The sequence below is a fragment of the Diplotaxodon limnothrissa genome, linkage group LG19, assembly GCF_057381915.1.
Source record: "Diplotaxodon limnothrissa isolate DT_005_m linkage group LG19, D_limnothrissa_male_GT1.1, whole genome shotgun sequence".
In the NCBI taxonomy this organism is placed as follows: Eukaryota; Metazoa; Chordata; class Actinopteri; order Cichliformes; family Cichlidae; genus Diplotaxodon; species Diplotaxodon limnothrissa.
Genome location: NC_140614.1, coordinates 31,532,835 through 31,556,173, shown reverse-complemented (window position 1 = coordinate 31,556,173; position 23,339 = coordinate 31,532,835). Strand labels below are relative to the sequence as shown.

The following is a 23,339-nucleotide window of genomic DNA, read 5'->3' as shown; positions in this document are numbered from 1 at the left end:
TCCCAGGGTTCCTGCTGACAAATGCCGTGCAACTAGAGTGGACATAATTGTTGGATTGTGCGGTAGCAGGTGGCCTGGAAACTCTGTTTGGAAACAGGAGGAGCTGCCGAGTCTAGAATGAAACGAGGAGCCTCTTGAAGCTGCCTTCTTCCTTGAAGAGATGGCAGAGGGCTTAACAAGGCTTGATTGCATTAACATTTGTCATGCTTAATATACTACCTGGAAGGACTGGATCTAGCAGTAACATGCTGATTTGAAGACTAATGATTTGCTTTGTATTTTTTTACTTCTTTGTTATAAAGTTTGTGCAGCAATAGGAGTTCAAGCCTTTTTCATTCCTTGGCACAATAGCTTCTTTTTGTCACTTTCCTCCAGACTTCAGATGGTACTTCTCGAGTCCCATTCAGTCCTACTGGAGCAAAGATAAACTCTCAGGCTGAGCACAAGTGGAGGATTGTGAAGCAGGTACGCTTGGTCCCACAGCTTCGAGGGCTGAGGTGTTACCGGGCCCTTGTGCCTCTTCTCTCTGGTGATCCAGGTAAAAAGGGTTGTAAGCTGCAGAGGAGGAGAGAGAAAAAAAAAGAAAAGCACATATCATATTCTGGACATGTAACCAAACACTGAGAGCAAACAAAAAGATAAATAAATCACATTGCCCTTCACTGTTTCAAGCCTCTCAAAAATGATTAAATTTAGTACATGACTCACAGATCGCTCCCTGGTTTAGGTAGATGGAAATAAAACTTTGAAGCAATCCTCTTCTAATAGGTTAAATATTAATTTTGGGTCACGTGAGGCAAACCCGCTTCACCCCCATATGACTGTAGACGTTATTAAAAAACGAAACCTATCTGTGCTTCTCTTATGGTGGTTTGATTGTGTTTCTGAACTCTTAATTCATCACACTTCACATCTCGCTGATGACCTTCCTTTTTAAAGGATCCCATTTTCTCTTGATCTCGTGCACCTTAAAAGCTTTTTTCTCGCCGCGAGTGAAGAGAAATATCAGAAAGAGAGCCGGGACCAATTTTCGTGGAAAACAGAGGAACTCTAAAACAATTGCACTCGCTAACATGCCTTCCTGCTTTTCCTACTTCACTTTGATAAATAAATCTCTCCTGATCTCCGCCCACCCTCCCCACCAAAAAAAAAAAAGTTAGCGGCGGTCACACAAGACATTTGCCAGGCAGTCCCATAACATAGGACAAGGGAACTAGAAGTGACATTGTGGCTCGGGGCTGTCTCAAAGGATTAGGCATTACAGCATTCACTGGTATGTGCTTTTGCTCGTTCTCCTTATATCTGCTTGTGGCTCTTTCCAGATGACTTCTTCTCCAAACTGATCCAGCAGCCAAGATAATTGATTAATATTTCTTGAGGGAATGATGACTAACTGTTGCTGAGGTTCAACACAAACATTCGGGTTAAACATAGTCAGAGGACTTGATCAAAATTCAGGGGATTTCTTACTGGACAAATAGGAAAAAACAGCAGGAAACACTTAAGTCTGAGTATGTTAAAATGCACAAGACACACCAGATACTAACTCAAAGTCAAGGTCATGTTTAGGTTAAGGTAAATGATTAATATTTCCTGAGGGAATGATGACTGATTGCTGCTGAGGAGTATGCACATTTGTATTTCCAATCAAATCAGCAAACATTTAAATAAATAAATATTTTTAAAACTACCATTTCATACGTTAATACTACTATTTTAAAACGCTTTAAAGTTGGAACATTCCTGCTGGTGGAATAATCAGTCTTCATGTTTCTCATATTCAGCCAATTACATTGAATGCAGTGGTGGAGGAAGTGCTCTGATCTTTAATATATGTGTGTTTTTATGTGGAAATCCTGAAATGTAAGTCCTGAATTCAAAGTTTTACTTCAGATTAAATGAGCTAGTCCATTAGATGGCATAAAAACTACAATATTTTTCTTCATATCAACTGATAAATTATCTTGCTTCCTTTTATAAATCACTGCTTTGGTAGGTTATAGATATAGTTTTAGATATAGAACAAAAATAAATACTGGGTAAAATTTAAAAACAAAATAGAATAAAGTGTTTTGCCAATTATTTAGTCTTTAACTGAAAATGCTACAAAAACAACATAATAAATGCTTACGCTGAAAAACTTTAGGTTCGTCTTCAGTTCAAACTCACAGTATGATTGTGTATAAATATTGATATGACAGCGTCACACAGCTGCTGCAGATTTGTCGACTGCACATCCATGATGCAAATCTCCCACTCCATCACATCCCAGAGGTGCACTCGATTGAGATCTGGTGACTGTTGAGGCCATTTGAGGACATGTTCAAGAAACCAGTTTGAGTTGATTTGAGGTTTTGTGACATTGTGCGTTACCCTGCAGGAAGCAAACATCAGACAATGGGTACACTGGGGTCAAGAAGGGATAGGCATGGTGAGCAGCAATACTCAGGTGGCCTGTGGCATTTAAACAATGCTCAACTGTTAATACAGGGCAGGATTGCGCCATGCTTTCATGTTGTTGTTTACACTAAATTCTGACCCTATCAGCTGAATGCTGCAGGAGAAATGGAGACTCATCAGATCAGGAAATGTTTTTCCAATCTCCTATTGTCCACTTTTGGTGAGCCTGTGCAAACTATTGCCTCAGTTTCCTGTTTTTAGCTGACAGGAGTAGCGCCCAGTGTAGCTTCAAGGTCCAGCGTTGTGCATTCAGAGATGCTTTTCTGCTACCTTGGTTGAACCAAGTGATTATTTGAGTTACTGGCACCTTCCTATTAGCTCAAAACAGTCTGCCATCGAGGAGGCATTTTCCCCCCACTGACCTGGATATTTTCTCGTTTTTAACAATTCTCTGTGAACCATAGAGATGGATATGTGGGAACAAATATTTCTGAAATAGTCAAACCAGCCTGACTCATGTCAAAAACCATACCACATTCAAAATCACTGAAATCACCTTTTTTCCCTATTCTGATGCTCGGTTTAAAGTTAACCAGGTCATCTCGATCACATTTTAATACCTAAACGCATTGAGTTGCAGCCATGTGATTGGCTGATTTGCATTTAAAATCATATTAACAACTATACCTATTAAAGTACTCAGTGAGAATACACAGGTTTAACACTATCTAAATCAACATGTTTACTAAGCCCTGCTTATTTCTACCAAAAAAATGCCAAATCCCATTTTGAATGTATTAACTCAACAGTAAAGAGCGCATGGTAAACTTTGCAACCCAGAGCTGTCACCACTGACAACATTTAGTGCATTTAGTGCACGATGGAGGTCCAAAACATGCTGACAACATGTCGTCTTTGTAGCAACTATACTTTTCATATAATAATATAAAAATAGCATCCAAAGTGTACCATGTGAAGAGATACAGGTTTAGCATCTTAGTGTATTAATGTGATTACAAGGTAATCTAAAAATGATGAATAAAAGATTACCACCTGCACTCAACTGGTTTTACATCAAGGTCAATAAAGACATTACAATGCAAAGGTTTTCAGTCAATGGGAGAATTACAGTACATACATTTATTGTGGACGATAATGGGAAGTTGAATGGAACCATCTTACCATCTTAATAAGCTCTCATGTGATGCTCTCTAAAAACAATCATTGCAGGCCTTCCTGGAGCACTCCCCTTCCCCCCTTTATTAATCAGCTAATTACACATTGACAGTAATGGGCCTGCTGATTCCCACACTTAAATGAACAGGGCTGAATAGCTCTTTAATGATTAGCCTTTGTGTTTCTCTCTCTCTTCCGTGTACTAACACACACACACACACACTCTGCTCTTTTTGCAAAAGAAAAGAAAAAATAAAAGGGACGTTCAAATCAGACCTCCTGGTGAGAAGGGTTGCACACAAACAAGAAGCACCTGACAGTCTAGCCGGGTAAATCTACCTCCAGAAGAATGAAAGAATACAAAAAAAGAAAAACAATCAGAGAGGTTACAGCCGCAGCAGGTTTGTGGTTATAGCACATCAACTCATGTGGGTTTCAGTGTTAAGCTGGGCCTCCAGCAACAGTTGAAAAAAAGAAAAAAGCACGCCATGAAAGTTTGGTAGAGCCGTGCAGGCAGGTGCAGGTGGAGACGGAGGGGGGGTTGAAGGACAAGAGCAGGGTGTGGAGTGGAGCCGGAGAGGGCGAAATAGTGCGGTGGGCTGCATTTCTGTCAGCAGAAGTGATGGCTGAGTGGTAGCGTTATTTGTCTTGTGCTGCCATACGGCCCTCGCACCAGCCTGGGCATTAATGAGAGGGGGCCGGACCGGGCAGGAACACGGCGGGCCTCCAATGCAGGTGATCTGTCACGCAGCCGTCTCGCTCAGGCAAGGAGACACATGAAGACAGAGGGGGAGAGGAGAGGCAGCAAAGCTGACCGTGGGGCAGGCCTCCACATGGACACCCACATGTGGTACTTACCAACATATAAAGATAACAAGCGGTCTGACAAGGTTAAGCGCAAACTGACTTCAACCGCACTTATTTAGACAAAATCTTCCTGACGTCTAACACACTACAGAAATTAAGGCTTTTTTTTAAACTAGCATCGACTTTATAGAGATAAAGATGAAGGGCATTGTGCGAGACAGCAGGGGAGGAGTAAAATTGCAATAATTAATTAGTCTGTGTGTCAGGCCAGCCAAGGATATTAAATTCCATCAAGATCTTTACACTTCTTGATTCATCTCTTGACTCACAAATAATCCCCCAATTGTGTAGCGTGTACATGCTCTTCATACTAATTCACCATCAATGAGCGCCATGTGCTAAAATGCACAATTCGCTAATAAAAGCCAATGCAATTATTAATACATTTATAATTGCAAACTTTGATTTTGCATTTTTGTAATCACTTTTTTAAAAATACTTTTCAAATCCTATAGAGCAGAAAGAAGGTTTTCTTTATTCCAAATCTAGTAGGGGCTCGGTTGGATTTCTGGGTGGATGGAGGTGGTGAGAAAAGTAGAAAATGGTCAATTTAAGGCTGAGAAATCGAGTGGTCATCTAATCCAAACAGATACCTGGCTTGATAAGTTGTTGTCTTTTTTTTTTTCCACAACAGGCTTCAAGCACTGCCGTGAAGGTGCTAAAAGGTTAAAGAAAGAAGACAAAGCAACAGCTGGGTACCACCTCAGTGATTCCCTATAGAGTCCTGGAGGATACCTTCAGTCGCAGACTATTTTCACTCCTGATTACAGAGTTTCAAATCAGCCACTAACACATACAGCAATCCACTTCCTCTGGCTAACTCGAAGACTCAGCTGTCGTGTTCACTAAACGCAACACGGTGAGCCGTGCTGCGCTTTTTACTGAATGCAGTAAACAATCTTTCCATGCAAACAAGATGTTTACCAGACAGCGCTTCTGCTCGATAAATCACCGAATCTATACGCGCTCGTGTCACAACGGCAGCAAACCAAAAATTTTTACACAGAGCGTGTGAAAGCTTGTCAGGGTGAATGTGCATCTCCTGGTGGGAGGTGAGATTACTGAGGAGAGACATGGTGCAGCAGGCTGCCAAAGTAAAGATTTATACAGAGCAGTTGCAGCTGCAGAAACTGACATTGGACGACATGGGATGCATGATAAATCATGGTGGACAGGGGGCACTAGACTCAAGAAGCAGGAAAACACTCTGAACAGGGCTGAGGGGGATGTGCATATCAGGGACTCTACTTCTGTCTTTTACATATAAGATGATAAATATATTTATTTAAGATGATAAATATATTTATTTTTTTTAAAAAAGCTTTATGATCATTTTTACACAAAGATTACATTACAATAACATATGAAGAATGACTACAGTAGACCGTGGGCCTGTTAACCTTTGACAAACAAGGTATGCTCCTCGTTCCGCATGCTGAGTATCAGAGGGCCTTAGGGGCCAGGGGTCCGTCCTTTTTTTTTTTTTTTTACTTTTATGTGAAGCAGTTTAGCACTTGGGAGGTGAAGGACGGAGTCGCTGGCCCCTCCATCACTCGTTGCAATAAATGGATGCAATCTGTATCCATGTAAAGCAGTGGCTGTTTTTAAATTCCACCTCTTTTATCCAAATGAATGATGGACCCTGGTACAGTGCACTGTGGAGCAATATTAATATACATCAGAGGCCTGCACCCCTCACTAAATCAGAGAACCACCAGCATTTGTTATTTAAATGACAAACAGCAGCTGCAGGAGTGGAGCACACAGAGGGGACGCGAGAAGAAAAGGTGGACAAACCAATTCAGATTTCAATCCAGCAAAGACAAAAGGCCCCGAGCCATCAGTCTAATGAAAAAAGGCAGCTCCACTGGTCTAAGCACACACGCAACGCTGGCTGCTCGGAGTGTAAGGCAACTGTGACCATGGAAAACACAGCTCATGAGTACATAAGTAAATGCAGTCAAATATAAAAGGGGGTATAGATGTAGAGATGAGGAGAAAATTATTAGCCCCCCGCCACATTGAAATGAAAAGTTTGTCAAATGCTTTTCCTACAAGTGAGGGATTTTGGGGCAATTCTAAACATACTTTCCTTTAGAAACCATAAATAACACACAATAACAGAATTACTTCAGAAATAAAAGAACCAGGCTCAGTATTATTATCCCCCTGAAAATCTGACTCCTATGCAATGATGCACTTTTTAATGCTCTCACCTTGTAAAGTCACGTTAAAGCTGAAGCATTCAGAGGTTCTCTGCAAGCTCTACAAACTAACATGACTTTAAATTTTAAAGGACTGTTTTTAATGCATGGCTGAAAAGCTGCAGCAGACACTAACTGCCTGAAGTGTAGAAACCATAGACAGCACCAAATGCTGTTTCCTCCAATGAGATGTTCTGCTTTGCTTCTTGTTTGTGGGTCTCTCTGCATTCACGTCTGTTTTTAAATCTCTGAGTTCTCACCTCTTACATGGAATCTTGTCACCGCACTTTCCTTGTAGTACCAAAAGTAATTTTGGCTGGTGCAACATGTTAGTAAATCTGACCCTTGGAATAAACCTCAGATCTTTTATCTACTTAAGATGTCATAAAAAAACAGAAGGGAACATGCCTCGTTTGGCCATGAAACAACTTGGTAATTGTACAAATAGTCTGAAAGCCTCTGAAAATGAGGGACTATGCATGAAAATAGATACCCATGGCATCAATTTCAAAATCCAGCATCATCTTGTTCTCAAGTGATCATATTCAGAAGATTTTTAGAAAATGTTACTGTGACCTTGAAGATTCAAAATCATCCAGAGTATTTAGTAAATGCACTTGTGGTATCAACTTGAAAATTCCAGAAATCTTGACCTCCAACCTTAAACTTGAGGCCAAGGTCACTGAGATTCAAACTGAGGTCTGACATTTTTAGGAGCTACGTCTATTGTATTTGGAGCTCCTATGTCACCTCATTCTCGAGGTATCGCATTTACAAACTTAGGTGTCCACACCCCCGACTCGCCCGCCCAGCAGCATGATGGCTATACCCCATCAGCCTTTTACAGCTGAGGGGTAAAAATGGCTCTAATTCCTATTAAAACGGACTTCAACCATATATGTTACATACTGACTGTATAAAAGAAAATCTACCATGGTTTTATACAGAGGCAAAACTTACAAACTAAAGGTGTTATAGAAAGGAAAATAGTTAAAAAATCACCTATCACCATTTTGAATGCTACATTTAACTCCTGAATCATTCACTAAATTTAAACAAATCTTTTTGGAACTGGAGGAAAAGTGAGGGCATCAATTAAGTAATTAGAGTTCATTATTGAGGTGCAGTGACATCGAAGTAGCTTTACTCGCAGCATGGCTAAAAAACAAACAAAACGCAAAGGTATAAAGTTTTTGCAATTCAAACATGATACTTTTACCTCATTCTCTGAGCTGTGTCACGTGCTAAACTGGGGTGGAGAGTGTTACCTGATGAAGTGATGGACACAGCTTCGGTTTCCCTCCGCTTCCTCACGTCTCCTGTGAACAGCAGTCCTGGAGTGAAACTAGTCTGTCTGAGTGAGACACAGAGAGGGAAAAAAACAACACATTACTCACAATATTATGATGCAGCTCCGACCTAGAATAAACACATAAACATGAAGAAATTTAATAGTTTCGCAAAAGTCGATAAATGCAACCGCTGCACATTTGCAAACGCTGCAGCTTCGCGTTTCACCTCAATACAACTTTGCCGTGTGTTAATTTTTCTTCATTAATGTATATTTTCACAAGAATAATGTGAGATGCTGGGGTGCGAGCGCCCGAGTCATCGCAGAGTTCACATAAACAAATTACACCTGCTCTGTGCCTCCTGTGTGTCATATGTCAGGGGCCCTGAAATAGGAAAAGCTCCCCCATGAGCTTAATAGCCCTGACTTCTGAGATGTAAAGTTAAGGTCAAGGTCTGTTCCATCACAAGGGGGTTGGCAGCAGCTGATGTGATCAGGGCAGTGCGAGTGTTTGTGTAGAGCAGAGAGAGGATGAGTGAACCCTGATAAGAGACGCTGACAGACTTAAATATTTGAGCTAATTTAGCACCATAAAGAATGATAAGCATCCTTTATGAAAATATGGATAAAAATGTAAAAATGAATTCATGGCAGCTCAACAACAAGGATGCATAAAAGATCTCTCTCTCTTTTTTAGCTGGTACAAACCAAGACTGTGGCTACCTAAAGCTCAACCCTAACAGGCACATGCTACAATGAGGCCCCGTCAGACCAGCCTTTTAACTGCGGCCTGTTCCATGACCTCAGCACCCATAAATCACATGACGGGTGTGCAGGCGCTGGGCGTTGAGAGCTGTGCGGAGCATGCTTTGAGCGAAGTCTCTATGTTGTATAATCAATAGATATAAAAATAAATGGCCTGACCGTTATTCTCTCCCTGCTACCCCTCTCTAATAAAATCCCAGTAATGCATATTTCATTTACTTTTATACTTATTGATTACCTGTACTCCAGTTAGTAAATCACGCGCCTATCGATCCCTCAATCGTACCTCTGTCGGACAGCACATAACCAGCCATTTGCGCCCCTGATAAAGAGCTCAGGCATTGAACTCCTCACAGTAAATCTTTGCAAACTAACTTTTTAATTCTAAAATCGATCCACATTTAAACGTCGCATTATTTCACAAGGCACGCCCGCGGTATTAAAAGTAATACCCTGATGCATTTGGTCTTAATGTGTGGTGGTCCATCCCTCCATCTCTTTTCTCCTCGCGCTGAGGCCGAGACATGTTGGCCCCCTCCTCAAGCGCCCGCCCGCCCACCCCGGCGTTACAGAGAGCTAAGATGCAGAGTCACTTCTAGTCCGCCAGGGGCCCAGTGAGCCACTCAGCACAATACTAATCAAACATGAGAATACCATCAGCTGCCTCATTAACCAAGGAAAAACACTACCATTCATCTCAGAGCAGAAACCAAAGGCTTTGTATAAGCCTTTTACATGGCTCACTGCAAAACTGAGAGAAATGCTTAAAAAAAGCACAACAGTGTTATTATTTAACATCTGTTTCTTCATCAGCTTTAACAGCTTGACAGATGACGGCCTACATTTACTGAAACTGTAATGAGAAAGCAAAGATTGACTCAGAGGTAATGAGCAAAGAGAAAACAAGTACAAAGTAACAGAGATGGTCGGCAACTACTAAATTCTACCACAAGGACACTGAGGGGGAAAAAGTGTCCAAAATAGATTTTTTTCAGGTCACATGAGACACTTTTAAATGCAGTGCAGTCTCTAAGAGAGCGGGGTAAAACAGCACTGACACAGGGTCAATTGTAATTTTGGCGCCCACATCCAAAAGCAAATATATCAATTAAAAATAATAAATCAAAAGAGGAGTGAAAGGCCGCTGTTACAAAATGGCCATCTATTTTCATTAGGTTACATGGCGCTTCAGGTGTGAGCAGGATCTCAAGATTAATAGAGGCATTCAAATGAATCAGAAAGGATTAGGGTCTCCAGGGAACATAATCAATAGCTCCAAATCAATAATCAATAGGCCACTCACACCAATATACTAACTGCTGACACTGTGATCTCACAATTAAAAAGAAAACTGGGATAGGGATGGCATAAGACTATGATTTATCTCACAGCACAAGTGTCATTTAGGAATAAATAAGTCAATAGATAAAAGCTGCTGCCGCCTGGCTCAGGTGGGAGATGGTTGTGCATTTTAACGCGGCTCAGAGCATTACAGCCAAAATCCCACAAAGCATTGCGCCCATTCACGCGCAGATGCGAGGATAAATGGCATGCAACCTTACGCAGCCTTTATCACTTAATATCAAATGTGTGATTGCTGCTGTCGGCTTGCGTACAACAAAAATCACAATATCATCCCAACAATACAGCACAAGATTAAATGCTCAAACTCTGGCCACGGAGAATTCACTTTCTCTCAAGGGTGTCTAAACAAAGAAAAGTCACGCGTGCGGTATGGGGGCTGAGCGCTGGAAACTTATAACACAGGTGAGAGTTACAAAACAAATTATGCGAATCACAAACTGACGGTTTGTCTAAAGTTTGTCGAGAACGGCCACGAGCGACGGCTCTCGTTGTCATGCCGAACAACATTTCTAACTGTTTGTATGCAAGAGCATTGTGGAGAAAGTCTAAAGTACCCAAATGGGTGCAATGTGTGCAAAGCTGGGTCATCGGGACAAAGCTGCCATCTCGCTGGAGAGCGGAATTGAGCAGCTTGGGGAGATGGATTCAGCTCGTGCCGTCCAATGGGACACATCAGAAGCCCCTCTCGTCAATCCCCCTCTCCCTCATTCATTTGGGAGTATGATTTATACTTTTTGAAGTGAAGGGTCTTGAATCCCACTATAAAGGAATTAAGAGGTCTCCCCTGAGTCTGTCATTCAAATGAGAGCATGGCAGGGATATGAGGGCTTTTTAATAGAGAGAAATTAGTATTCACAATGCCTTAAACTAGAATCTGAAGGAACCTTTCAGGTGGAGAAGAAAGGGCCAGTTTAGAAAGAAAGCCTTAAGAAGTCGGGGGCTTTTCATAGCAGCCGTGTTTCTGCCCCTCATCAAGGAGCCACGGAGCGCTCTGTGAAATAACCCAAGAGAGCGGGAGGAAAGGAGTGCGTGTGAAACAAAATTAAGAATGCGCCATAAATAGGCAGAGTGAAAACAATACAATGAGGAGTCCCACAGTCTCGAAGCCAAGAGGGCTGCTCGGCTTCTCAGTAGTCCCCCATGCAGATCCAACAGTTTCTGGGATGACTGGGAGCGATGTGATGCTTTGACAAACATCTCCTGGATAAACCTTTTTAAATGTTTCCGTGCAGTCCCAGAAATGCCAGCATATTAATCTGCATTACAACTATGTCAACACGTAGCATTTCTCCATTTGCAAACGCTGACCTTGAAAACGATTTAAAGTGACGCAGAGCACCACCTGCATGTTATTGTAAGTTTAGCTCAGACTTTAGGCCAAAACAGGCAATGTTTTGTTTGGGATTAAACTTTAACATTATTTTCTCACCTTAATAGTTCATTACTTTTCCCTAATTTTATGAAAATCTTTTTTTTTTTTTTGGGTTGGGGGGCAGATTCCACATTTCTGAAGTTTACTGCATAGAACTGCACACCCCATCTGTTTGGGGTTTACACAGTACAACTCCTCCAAATACATTTCTCATACTTACGTCGGGTTTTTTATTTATATAAATCATCATCATCAAAATAGTATTAGTTACCAGAATTTCATTTCATTTGCCAAAAAGTTATCTGTTGCAAAGCGTAAAAGGAAAAAAGGCCCAGCTATATAGTAAGCAGGATTTCTCCAGGATTTCTGCTTTTTCACTCATTTTCAGTCCAGTCCTTGTACCCAACCATTTCCAAAGGAATGTTTTTTGCTAGTTAGGCCAAATAATACTGTCCTATGAATCATTCAAGCATAAAAATGCACCTATTTGAAAAGATGAACCAGTTTTTTGTCTACGCATAACAGACAACTTAGCAAAGAAACCATTTTAAATTGCTTCTTTAGGCACTTTGTTACAAGCAGCCTGTTGTAAAAACACAATTTTTCCTATTTCTGTAGCCAATTCTATGGAAATTGCCAAAGATAACACGGTTTGAAAGATATAAATTGTATTTTTGCACAAGATTCTTTCAGCCAAAACAAAACAGCATGATGTGCAGTGGGTCCTCCTTTTTTTGAGCCACCACACAGTGCCATCTGGAAAAGCATTTGATTGGCAACAGCTTAATTTTTCAGCTTGACAATGATTCCAAACACACTTAAATCCAGTTAAAGAATACCTGGATAGAAAAACTATCAGTCATGGATTGGCCTCCCCAGAGCCCAGACCTCAACATTATTGAGGTAGTGTGAGAACAAAAGGCAGCCAACATCCAAAGAAGAGCTTTGAATTTCCTTCAGGAAGCCTGGAGAACTACTCCTGAAGACTACTTAAAGTAGTCTTCAGAAAGCTGCCTAATAGAGTTCAGGCTGTGTTGAACACACACACATCAAAAATTGACTTTGAAGCGTGTTCGAATTGTACAGACTGTTTTTACCTTATATACTGTATTTTCATAATGTTTCAATAAATCTCTACACACATTTCCCATTTTCTAGAAAAATATAACAGAATGAGGAATGGCTCAAATGCATTACGTAGTAATATATTTGAAGAATATATGTAAACACAGTAGTTACAGTATGTGTACCTCTGAGTCCTACACGTCACTGCCAATAGTTTACATGAAGCATCGAATGACGATTAAATTTCCTTCTAGAGTAGTTACAATGTGAATATTGCAGCTTTGAAGCATGAAATGAATTCAGTGAATTGTCAGGCACAAGAGGGAAAACAGTTGTTTCCTGACACACACACACACACACACACACGCACACACACACGCACGCACGCGCACGCACGCACGCACACACACACACACACACACACACACGGTCATTTTAATAAGGAAGGAGAAGGTTAACACACAGAGTCTCATCTGAACAGAAATCACTCCAATTAACGCTCTGTAACTGATTCACTTAAGTGAGCTGGTCATTGACTCCCCCATCAATATATTGAGCTCTGATTAAAAGGACTGAATGGTGCAGGCGTGTGAACAGCATCAACTACCGGTTTCTGAAGACCGAGGAGGAACATCTGAGATGGGGGCTCTCTGGCACCATGTCAATAGGACACACTGGTAATGGGCACAAAGGGTTCATCTGTAAAAATGAAAGAATCAATAATATTTAGAATATGCAGTTTATTTAAAAAAAACAAACATAATAAAGCTAAAAAAAATGTGTTATTCTTGCACACCTGGCTTCGGTCTCGTTTTCCAACAGAAGGCAACCAAAAGCTAGAGGAGATAAAGAAAAAACGATCATGGAAACAAATACAGTTGATGTCTAAGAGTTATGTTTCTAAGATAGTTTTAAAAACTTTCGTACTCTCTTTGGTAAGGATCCTGGGAAAAGTGTCTCAGTCGCTCTACAAACACTGGCATGCTGCTGGCCTATGAAAAACGAATCAAAGATGTACAATAAGAAACAAAACACGAAAACTGTGCAACGGTAATTATTGAAGAGGGAAATTCAAGCTTTCTTTAACCTTGCTGGGAGGCCGCCTCCTATCCCTCCTGACGCAGCATGCAGCAGAGCCAGCCAGTCGTTTAAGACGTGAATGATACCCTGCAATGGCACAAAAAAAACAACACTTTATGGTTTAGCAAAAACATGAATAAAGGAAAAACTGAATTGGTTACACTAACAATATAATCAAAAATTCTGATTTTATAGCATTCTTCTTTTTTTAAACAAGCAAAAGAATTTATAGGACAACTCAAGTGTCTCCTGTAAGCCAAGGTAGTGATTTGCGGACCAACGCTACATACTGACGTGGTACCAGTCAAATATTCAACAGCGCTTTATTGCAGTGATAAAGATGCAGACTCGAGCGTTTCAAAATCTAATACTATATCTAGAAGACAGAATTGCTCTTTGCAACCTCGGTCAGAGAGTCGTGCAGGTTGCAGAAAGGCGGCTGAGGAATGGTTGTCCTCAAGGGGAAGCTGGCTGTCAGAGTCCCAGCTGGGCAGCAGGCCAGCCACACCCGTCCCAACTCCACAATCCCCCTCGAAGAACCAGTCACTCTGTTCGTCATCACCTGCACAGAGGGGAAGGGAAGATCTTCCATCAGTTAGCAAATCACTCTGACAATAATGAAGATTGTCAAGCAGTTTGTTGAAAACATTAAGTAAATATTAGACATAAGCTACAATAACTCTCATTTAACGCTGTGTTGATGTCTGAGAGAAGCTAAGTCACTGCACATTTTTAGCATCCTACAAGCTGCGGGGTGAACTACTCCTTTAACTACGCATTACCAGACAGCACCGGGCTTTTCCCCAGACGGCGAGCTCTTCTCAGACCTGTCACTCAGCAAAGCGTACACAGGAACCATGCCTCTCACAGTCAAGGTGTAGTGACAACTGTTAAATCAGAGGCCGCCTGGCCCCACCACGGCTAATGAGATTAGCAAAGGCTTCGGCGCTCATTAACACGACATGACAACGTCTTATTAGAGTCGCCTGGGTGCCCAGCAACCGGCCCATTGTATCTAAACCGCCTTCTCTAGCCCCAGCATTCCCTCATAGCCGAGCAGGGTATTGTCCAAATATGACAGCTCGTCATCGTTCTAGTTTGAATCCATGTTAATAATACATATTTGTCTCTTAATACCTTGTCCTCCTTCATCATTGGTGAACAGACCAGGGTCGCTGCTGCATGTGCTGCTGGTTTCCCTGCAAAGAGAAAAAACATCACATGTGAATGATTCCCATTGAAACTCCTTCTTTAACGTCAATATCAATAAAAATCTGAGGATCGGGAACTCCACTTTGATTTGTCACCTCGTAGATTCTTTAGGTCAGGCAATGCTATAGCATCTGAAAAGTGAACAATGAAAATCCAAAAATGGCTATCTCCTGTAATGTCAGTATCTAACATGCAACATTCAATAATAGAAATAATGAAGAAGTCTGGATCTAGAGGTCGATATAAATGGAAATGACACAAAGAGACAGAGCGTGCTGTGATCTCCCTTGTTGTGATAGCAAACACAAAGGCATCAGGAGAGACTCTGATCGAAGCCACTGAGTGACATGAACAATCTAATTGAATATCCTCCGCTGTCAGCTCCAATCTAATCTGGCCTGCGTTGTGGAGGATGACAGGAGAGCGAAACGCATTCCCCTGTCCGCCCCTCCCTCTGGGTGTGCCCCACACGCGGATCGACCCACAGACGTGCCGCCTCGACAACTGGCCGACATCTGCTGCGTGGGCTGCCTCTGCACAGACCGCTCCGTTGCCGGTCCTCCCCACGTCCTCGGGGCAACCCCCGTTACGCTCCCTCCACACCCTCTGTGCCCCCTGCCCCTCACCCAAATAACTGTGGCTTTTCTTTCTTTTTCACATTTCATCCTCCTCAAACTGGGACTTCCAGACAGTTCAAGGTCAGAGGATGAGGAAGGAGCAGTAAGAGATGAAGAAAGAGGCCATTTTTTCTGCCGTTGTTTTTAAATACATGTAGCACATGGGTTTATTGATTAACTACACGCTGCATGTACTGTTCTGAATACCAGTAAGCCTGGGTGACTGGTTTCTAACACACACACACCAGTTTCCAACAGCCACAGTACTAATTGTTTTAATTAGCTTCTGTTTGACCACTTTTTTTAAAGGAAATATATATTTTGGCATATATTTGATATATCATCATCAGCTTGAGCGCCACACACTGGTTTATCCATTTAATTAGTCAAATTGGTATTCATGCAACTTTTTGAAAGAAAAGGCGCTTAATTCTCTTGACCAGCTTGCATTTTGCTTCCTGTTTATCAACGCTGACCTTGCTTGTAGGAGAGAGCTGGAGGGTCGGATATGCGCTGATATGGTGCTTTGCCATATTGCAGAAGCCTGTCAGTGATGACAGGATCAGGAAAATGCCCATCCAGCCTGTCTGCCTGCCTGCCTCCCTAGCCAGATGGTCCTGCAGCTTCTTCCCTAACATCCACAGGAAGCAGATGTGAGAGGGAACAGGCCTCTCCAGAGAATCTGGAAGATGTCTGCCCTAACCCAGCAGTCCTAAACCGTCCCTCCCCTTCAACCTTCTCTCCTCACCGATTCCCCCGGCCTCTCCTCAGCTGTACCCCACCTCTGGACATATCAGCTGGCATCTGGAGCACACAACATCAGAGGAGGACACTGCCTAAAGCTCTACAACAGCCAACACCTGCATTCCCCCCCCACCCCCCTTTTATGCTCTGGTCTATTACCTTTCACAGGAATTTCTCAGGATGTTCTTTCCCATTTTCAAATAAGAAATCTGTTTTGCTTCATATTGTGGGATTTTGTGCAAAGTTTGAAAAAGAATCACAAGTATAAACAATTAATTAGAGACTCCCATTAAGTATTTATCCGTATTAAAGGTGTAATGTGATGTCGCTTGAAGCAGCATAGGGCCGATGTGAGACCGTTTCCATTAAGTACTCTAATTAATGTTATAAATAATTGAGGTCCCCATTTTTCTTGGGACCAAAAGAAACACCTCTTCTTTCTTCTTTGACCTTTGTTGAGAAAAGTTGACAAACGTTTTGAGCAAACTTGGTTTTGTCTCGCTGCATGCAGCAAGAAAATCCTTCCATGAAACTGCAGCTTATCTGATCAAATGTAACAATACTTTTCTGTAATAAATACCATAATTAGAATAAATATGCCCAGAAAAAACAAAGACAAGGGCAAAACGAAATTAAAAAACTGCATTCCAGCACTTAGAAATGGACTTAGCTTCCCTCACAGCTGTATTGTCTTATTACAATCCAAAGAGTTGAAGCAAAACACAGTATCCAGATGAGCACTAATCATTAGGCTATAATCCTCAGCTCCTGGGAGAGGCAGACCAGTTTGCACAGAGATTACAGGCAAGCCGCCATTTATTGAGCCTGGGCTCATTCTGCAGAGGAATAAAGAAGAGGCAGAGTCGGAGGGGGGCAAAGTGCTGATAACAATGGATCTGTGGGCTCTTCAAACAAGCCGCCCCAACCCAAATCCATGCCCTCTTCCATGGGTGTCTGATTATAAGGTTATCCCACCCTCCCTGAGCTGCAGTAATTGGATTAGTCTCAGAGATTTATGAAAATTAACTTCTGCAGATGCCGTGCTGCCCCCCCCCCCCAAAAAAAAGCCCTCCTCACTGAGTTTTTAAAATGTAAATGATATCAGTAAGAGAGAAGTGCCCACAGTAGATTTTGTTTGCTTTTGATGCCAGGGATGAAATCAACAACACCAGAAGCAGCACACAGCTGGAGACCAAGGCCGAGCCCGGGACAGCAACTACCCACAGGTGAGGCCTGCTTGCTGGGACAGCCTGGGTGCCAGGTGGCCTCACTGCCAGCAGGCTGAGCCACGTCTAATCAAGGATGTGGAGCCCAACTGGAGCTACCAACATCTGCTCTCCTTGCACTTGGGTGGCTGAAGGCAAAGCCCTGCTCGGTGTGCACACAAGCCGAGTGACCTTGAGATGAGGGAGATCTTAGAAGACCAGAGGCTCCAAATGAAAAAGGTTAAAGGAATGAATCAAAACTGAAAGAAGAAAAAAGTCCAAGTGACTCAAAAGACATTACAAGAATGTCATGAGTGTCTGACATCAAATGGACCGTACACTCTCAGAGCATAAATATAGCCGCTGTACCACTGTCAACCCCTCATCACCGCTGCCATTTGTTCATATCCTTTTGCCTCTGCCAGGACTTAACCATTAGATTGTTCAGCCCTCAGTACAGTGTGGCAGTCTACTGAGCAGCAATCAACAGTGGTGGCGTTGTGCAAGTGAGAAATGATTGACAGCGTGCCATGGTGCTCCCATTTATTTCTTCTCCGGAGCTGTTTTCTGTCAGAACGGCTATTGATTTTTCCATAAAGTAAGAAAACAAGTACCGTTTAGGGGCTAGGGAGGTCAGCACAAATTAAACCTGAAGATGTAAAGCCTTCTCTCCGTCCCATTATGGGTTCCCTCAAATGTCTTCTTCACACATGTTTTATGTGATCAACAGACAATGAGATCAGCAAAGGAAATATGTTATGAAAGTCCACTGGATGGCATTAGAAATGGTAAACAGGATGTACGACGCTTCAAAAAACCGACTCTGTTCCTGTGTATCTGACCAGCACTGAGAACCATTTGTGTATTATAACTGTAACTGTATTGTAGATTATATCCCTGACAACCCAATGACTATAATGTACAGAAATGGGATAGGGTGTGTGTATATCAGCTACTGCCTCCTGAGTCAAGGTCCGTGTCTGAATCTGCTTCCTGAATACTCTCTACTCTCTGCTATTGTATTCAAATGTTAAAATTCAGAAGTCCGAGCACGACATGGTGTACTCAAAAAACACTTCTATTATGACAAATAAATGCCACCGACATGCACCACTGCCTAGATACTGAAGACGTGCATCTATTAGAGTAAAAATCAGTCATTAAACAAACTAGGCTTTCATAGCCTTGTACCATTTTGTTTAGGGGTACTAAGAGACTATCTCATTTTAGCTATAATCACAAGCAGTTTTTCAGGTGTCACCTTGTTTAGTTTGTGCAACTATGATCTTCAAAGTAAAAAAAAAAGCAACCTTGGGGCCTGAAAAGTGAAGCCACTTTGTAAGGACCTAAAACTGCAGTCCCCCTAGTGGCCACTAGAGGCTCAGTCCAAAAGCAAATCAATCCTTGCAGACTCGCATGTTAAAACCCAGTAAAAACAAACATGTTACACACTGGGCTTTTATAGCAGGGCATCTGCATGGGGATGCTTTCAGTTCTTAATGACCTACTCAGTTACATCTTATAAAGGCTTAGAGTTTGGATCATAAGTGGCACGACCTCTCTGAAAACGAACATGTTATATATGATATATGGATGTATAGTACCTACTACTGCAAGATAAATAACCATAATGTAATATGGAATTAAGTTGAAGCATATATAAAAATCTAATGCAAAGAAATTTACAGATGCATAGGTGCATTTATAGATACAAAAACTACCTCTGTACATGTTAACGCCTCTTAAATGTACAAAACAAGGAGAAATAATCTAATTGTTTTATTTACTTCTCAACACACAGTACTATTAAATGTGTATATTTAACAGAGAGCGGTGAATGAAACTTAAATTGAGGTCATTGGTAGTTTTTGGGCTTAAGCTAAAGCAACATATGGTAATGTTTTCTTTACTGTAGTAATATAATGTCCCTCTCTGCTGCCAGTTACAGCCACATTTAGTTTTGCTAAATAAAATGCGCACAAGACGGTGCACTCTGGGACTGTGGGACAGGCACAGCTTTAATTACCCAGCCCAAGACAGGAATTCATTTCAAAACAAATCAATACCACGCCAAGTCACTCATTTATTTGTGACAATATTTCTTGAAAGAAAATAATGAGCTGGCAGATGCCCGGAGGCATAACTATCAAAGATCCCTCCCTGATGATCATTTCAGCTATACGAGATGAGGATGAAGAGACTCTATCATTCATTTTTAATGTCAACTCAATACTTTAAAGCGGAGTGGCATGATTGTGATACATTTTTTTCGGTTTAGTTGAGGACATGCTGAATATTGACAACTGGCTAGATGGAGACAGGCATTATAGATCATCCTAAATGTCGCCTTGTTTAATTGCTTCTGTCTGATAGTAGTTATGCCCATGACTTTTATGTTATGGGTTTAACTGCCTTGGTAACTTTCAGTTTAAAGGGTAAAAGGGGCTTTTAGAGTTTTGAGCTTCTTTTTCAGCATGATTTAAATTGAGACTCTTTAAACAAGGGCAGGGTTAACATTTTGCTCGCTGCACAACTGTAAATTAAATGTTGGGTTCGAAAAGCTGAAAATGTTATTTTTCACAATTAATGAGTCCAAAGTGCTTAATACGACTCTTAATGTTGGGTTGAGGAGGCCAAAAGTTGGGTTTACCTCAAAGAAAGAAGAAAATGTAAAAAATTACCCATCAGACATGTTCTCGTCTGCAGCATCTCTGTGCTCTTTCTTTCTCTCCCAGCACTCCTTTCCCATCAGTCTGGCTCTTTCAGTCTTTCTGTCTGCTCCCATCCAACCACCAGACCGCTTCTTTGATCCTGACAGATGCCGCACCTTAGAAGGCCTATTCCTCTGTTTCCTGTCCAAGCCAGAACCTTTTAAAGTGGACTGCAGTCTGACGGTTACATTTGAGGTCATGCGTTTAACTTTCCTCCGCCTCCTGAGTGGACGTCCGGGGTTATTCTCAGTGAAGGAGTCGGACTCTGGCCAGGAGGACTGCCTCGCCCTGACTGAGCCTCTCATGAGGGACGGCCATCGGGTGGATGCGGTCATATCGTCAGAGTCACTGCAATTGGCCACAGAAGTAGTGATGTTCTCCCTGTATTCTTTAGCCTCGTCCAAGCTGGACTCGGATGCCTCGATCCAGCATCGCCTGTGCTCTATCGGGTAGAGGGTGGACTCGCGAAAACGCTTACGGCCTCTGCGACGGCGGATCTGACGGCGTTGCTGCAGAGGACTCAGTACCATTTCCTCCCACAGCTCTCCTAGCTTATTCTGTTCTGAGGTCTGCTCCAGTGCAGATACCAGGTCCTGCACCAGCTCATCCATCATGGTGCTGGAAAAGAATGGAAATGTTAGTGACCAGTTAAACTCTTTGGATGACTTGTCATGTTAAATTGCAGGTTTAAAGCGCAGGCTAGAGGTTTATATGAAACAACAGAAACGTCCGATGTACTTTTCTAATTGATTATCAGCATCTTCACTCGCTGGCCAGCAGGCACACATGCCAAACCTCTTGTTAATGCAAATATCTAATCAGCCAATCACACAGTACATTTAGGCATGTAGATGTATTCCTGTTGAAGTTTTAACTGAGCATCAGAAAGGGTAAGAAATGTGACTTCAGTGACTTTAAATGCAGTCACATCGACTGGTCCCAGTATTTCAGAAAGTGCTGATCTACTGGGATTTTCTCACAACCATCTCTAAGGAATGGGTTATGATGCCAGAGGAGAATGGGTAGACTGACTTTGAGCTGATAAAAAAGCAACAGAAACTTTAAATAACTACTCATTACAACCAAGATGTGTAGAAGAGCATCTCTGAATGAATCTGCAGAAACCACACTGGATGACACTGCTGTTAGCTAAGAACAGGATACTAAGACTACAGTTCATACAAGGTCACCAAAACTGAAAAGTAGAAAACTGGAAAAATGTTGTCTGGTCTCATGATTGCCCATTTTTCCTGCAACATTTGAAATCAAATCAAACACTTAGACCACTGCTGGTGGTGTAAAGGTGTGGAGGATTTTCTTGGCACACTTTGGGCCCCTCAGTAGCTTTTATTGTTTAAACACCACAGCACACCTGGGTGAACCTGTGCCATGAAAAATGAAGGCAGTTTTGAAAACAAAAGGGTGTCCAATCCAGGACTACCAAGATGTTCCTAATAAAGTGCCCGTGAGTGTAAATATTCAAGGTGTAAAGAAAACAACAAGTCAAACCATTCATTGGGAAAGTCTAATGGAAATAGTGTATTTGCAGGTTGTTACTTTGCTGGACTTGCCACTAAACGACACGCCATTGTTCCCTTTTTATTTCATATATTTCTACTCTTATAATTATGTAATCATTAGTGCAGCAGTGGGCATTCTGCTAGGACAGCTGGGGTCCACCTGTCCCTGCAAATCAATACAAAATTGCTTTCTTTCTTTATGGGCGGGTTCTCTTATGGTTTGAGGAAGACATAAATGATGTGCCAAACCCTGCAGTCACGAGAGCACCATTAAATTGCCAAATATGGAAGTATCTATTGAAAGAATGGTTTGTGGCTTCATTTGGAGAATGAGTTGCAAAGTGAAACCGCTCCGGAGGGACTTAATAATGCAGTTATATGTGTTTCTAGTAATTTGTTACCTGTTTGTGTATCAGCAGCATTATGAACTATACCTCCCCAACCATCTCAGGCATGATGACTGAGGTCCATTTCAGTAGACCCAAGTAGCAGTCATAACCACATTTTTAAAGACATGGGACAAAAAACACAAACAAAGAAAGGAACCCACCACCTCCTCGCAACAATCACAAAGTAAATCCACAATAGCTTTAGCGCTATAAAACATCACTGGGTTGATTTTCCCCCCCTTTAAGTCTAGCAGCATAAATTCGTGGTGGGCTCATCATCACCGGAATTGCTCCGTGTTTGATTGCAGCGGTGTAGAAAGCGCTGCATTTACGAGCATTTGCAGGTCATCATCGGCTTATTAGCAGTAAAGAAAAGCGACTGTGTAGCTGTGCAACATCAGTGCAGCACAACAACAGCTCAGGCTGGCTGTAGTATCCGCACGCTCGGCTCAGCCTGTGTTACATAACAACAGCTCACACGTGAGCTCAGCGCAAGGACAGCCACACATCTCTGTGTCCACTGCTGACAACAAAACAAGCGGTTTACACGCGCTGAACACAACGGCCGCCTCACGGACACGGTGTCCGCGGATCTATTCGGATGCTATTTAACGCCAGGGAGAAGACACCCCTCTGCGTTTCGAGCACTCACCAGTCGCAGCTTGTCTTGTTTTGTTTTCAGCACAGCTGGGACACCAGACGCACTTCCGCCCTGCAGTCCAGCCAATCGGGTGGCTCCGCCTCGCTGTGACTCCGCCAAACAAAAAAAAACAGTGCGCCACTGCACAGTGCTGCCGAAATACAGCCTGCAAGGCAGATAACACCAGCGTCTGGTCACTATGGCATCACTTCAGGAAACCGACGGAGTGCTGGTGTGGAAGATAATGTGCAATAATAAAATAATAATAAAATGTGCAAGTTTTCTTCCATCAGCGTTTACAAAAAGTTGTGGGGGTAGGAAAGGAGGTCTGTAGGGGAACTGCATGCTGACGGTCATAAGGGGCAATTAGAACGAGCTTATGCTTATTTAGTTAGTGAAGTACCTGAGAAAGTCCCATTCAGTTTAGATCATGTGTGTTTTTCATAGACTAAATGTAAAACTGCATCTTGTATGTTTTGTATATCTTTAAAGAAATAGCTCCATGTTAACGTCAGACCACCTCTCAGTGTTAGTAGGTTGACTCTACTCCTGTTTTGCTGGGATTTTTTTGCTGGGTAACTTTAGCTGGATACCTTTGCTTCCACTGTGTAGAATTCAGAGGTTTTAGAAACTATGGATTGTTATCTTTGCTAAACACTGCTAATGCACTGTTTTTCTATGTTGGTCAAAAATGAAACTTAAAATTGTGCACCCGT

The 23,339-nt window shown here is 42.1% G+C and overlaps 1 protein-coding gene across 1 annotated transcript; it reads right to left on the bottom strand.

The window, feature by feature from the left end:
• LOC146612569 (G patch domain-containing protein 2-like) lies at positions 1–22,680 on the bottom strand. The gene is made up of 10 exons (XM_085342672.1): positions 22,636–22,680; positions 20,045–20,692; positions 14,723–14,784; positions 13,989–14,147; positions 13,593–13,672; positions 13,433–13,497; positions 13,302–13,341; positions 13,113–13,204; positions 7,916–8,001; positions 1–555 (listed from the first exon to the last, which is right to left on the bottom strand). Exons 2-10 carry the CDS (start codon positions 20,686–20,688, stop codon positions 410–412), a joined length of 1,374 nt encoding a protein of 457 aa, XP_085198798.1. The 5' UTR covers positions 20,689–20,692; positions 22,636–22,680; the 3' UTR covers positions 1–409.
• Positions 22,681–23,339: the final 659 nt, after the last annotated feature.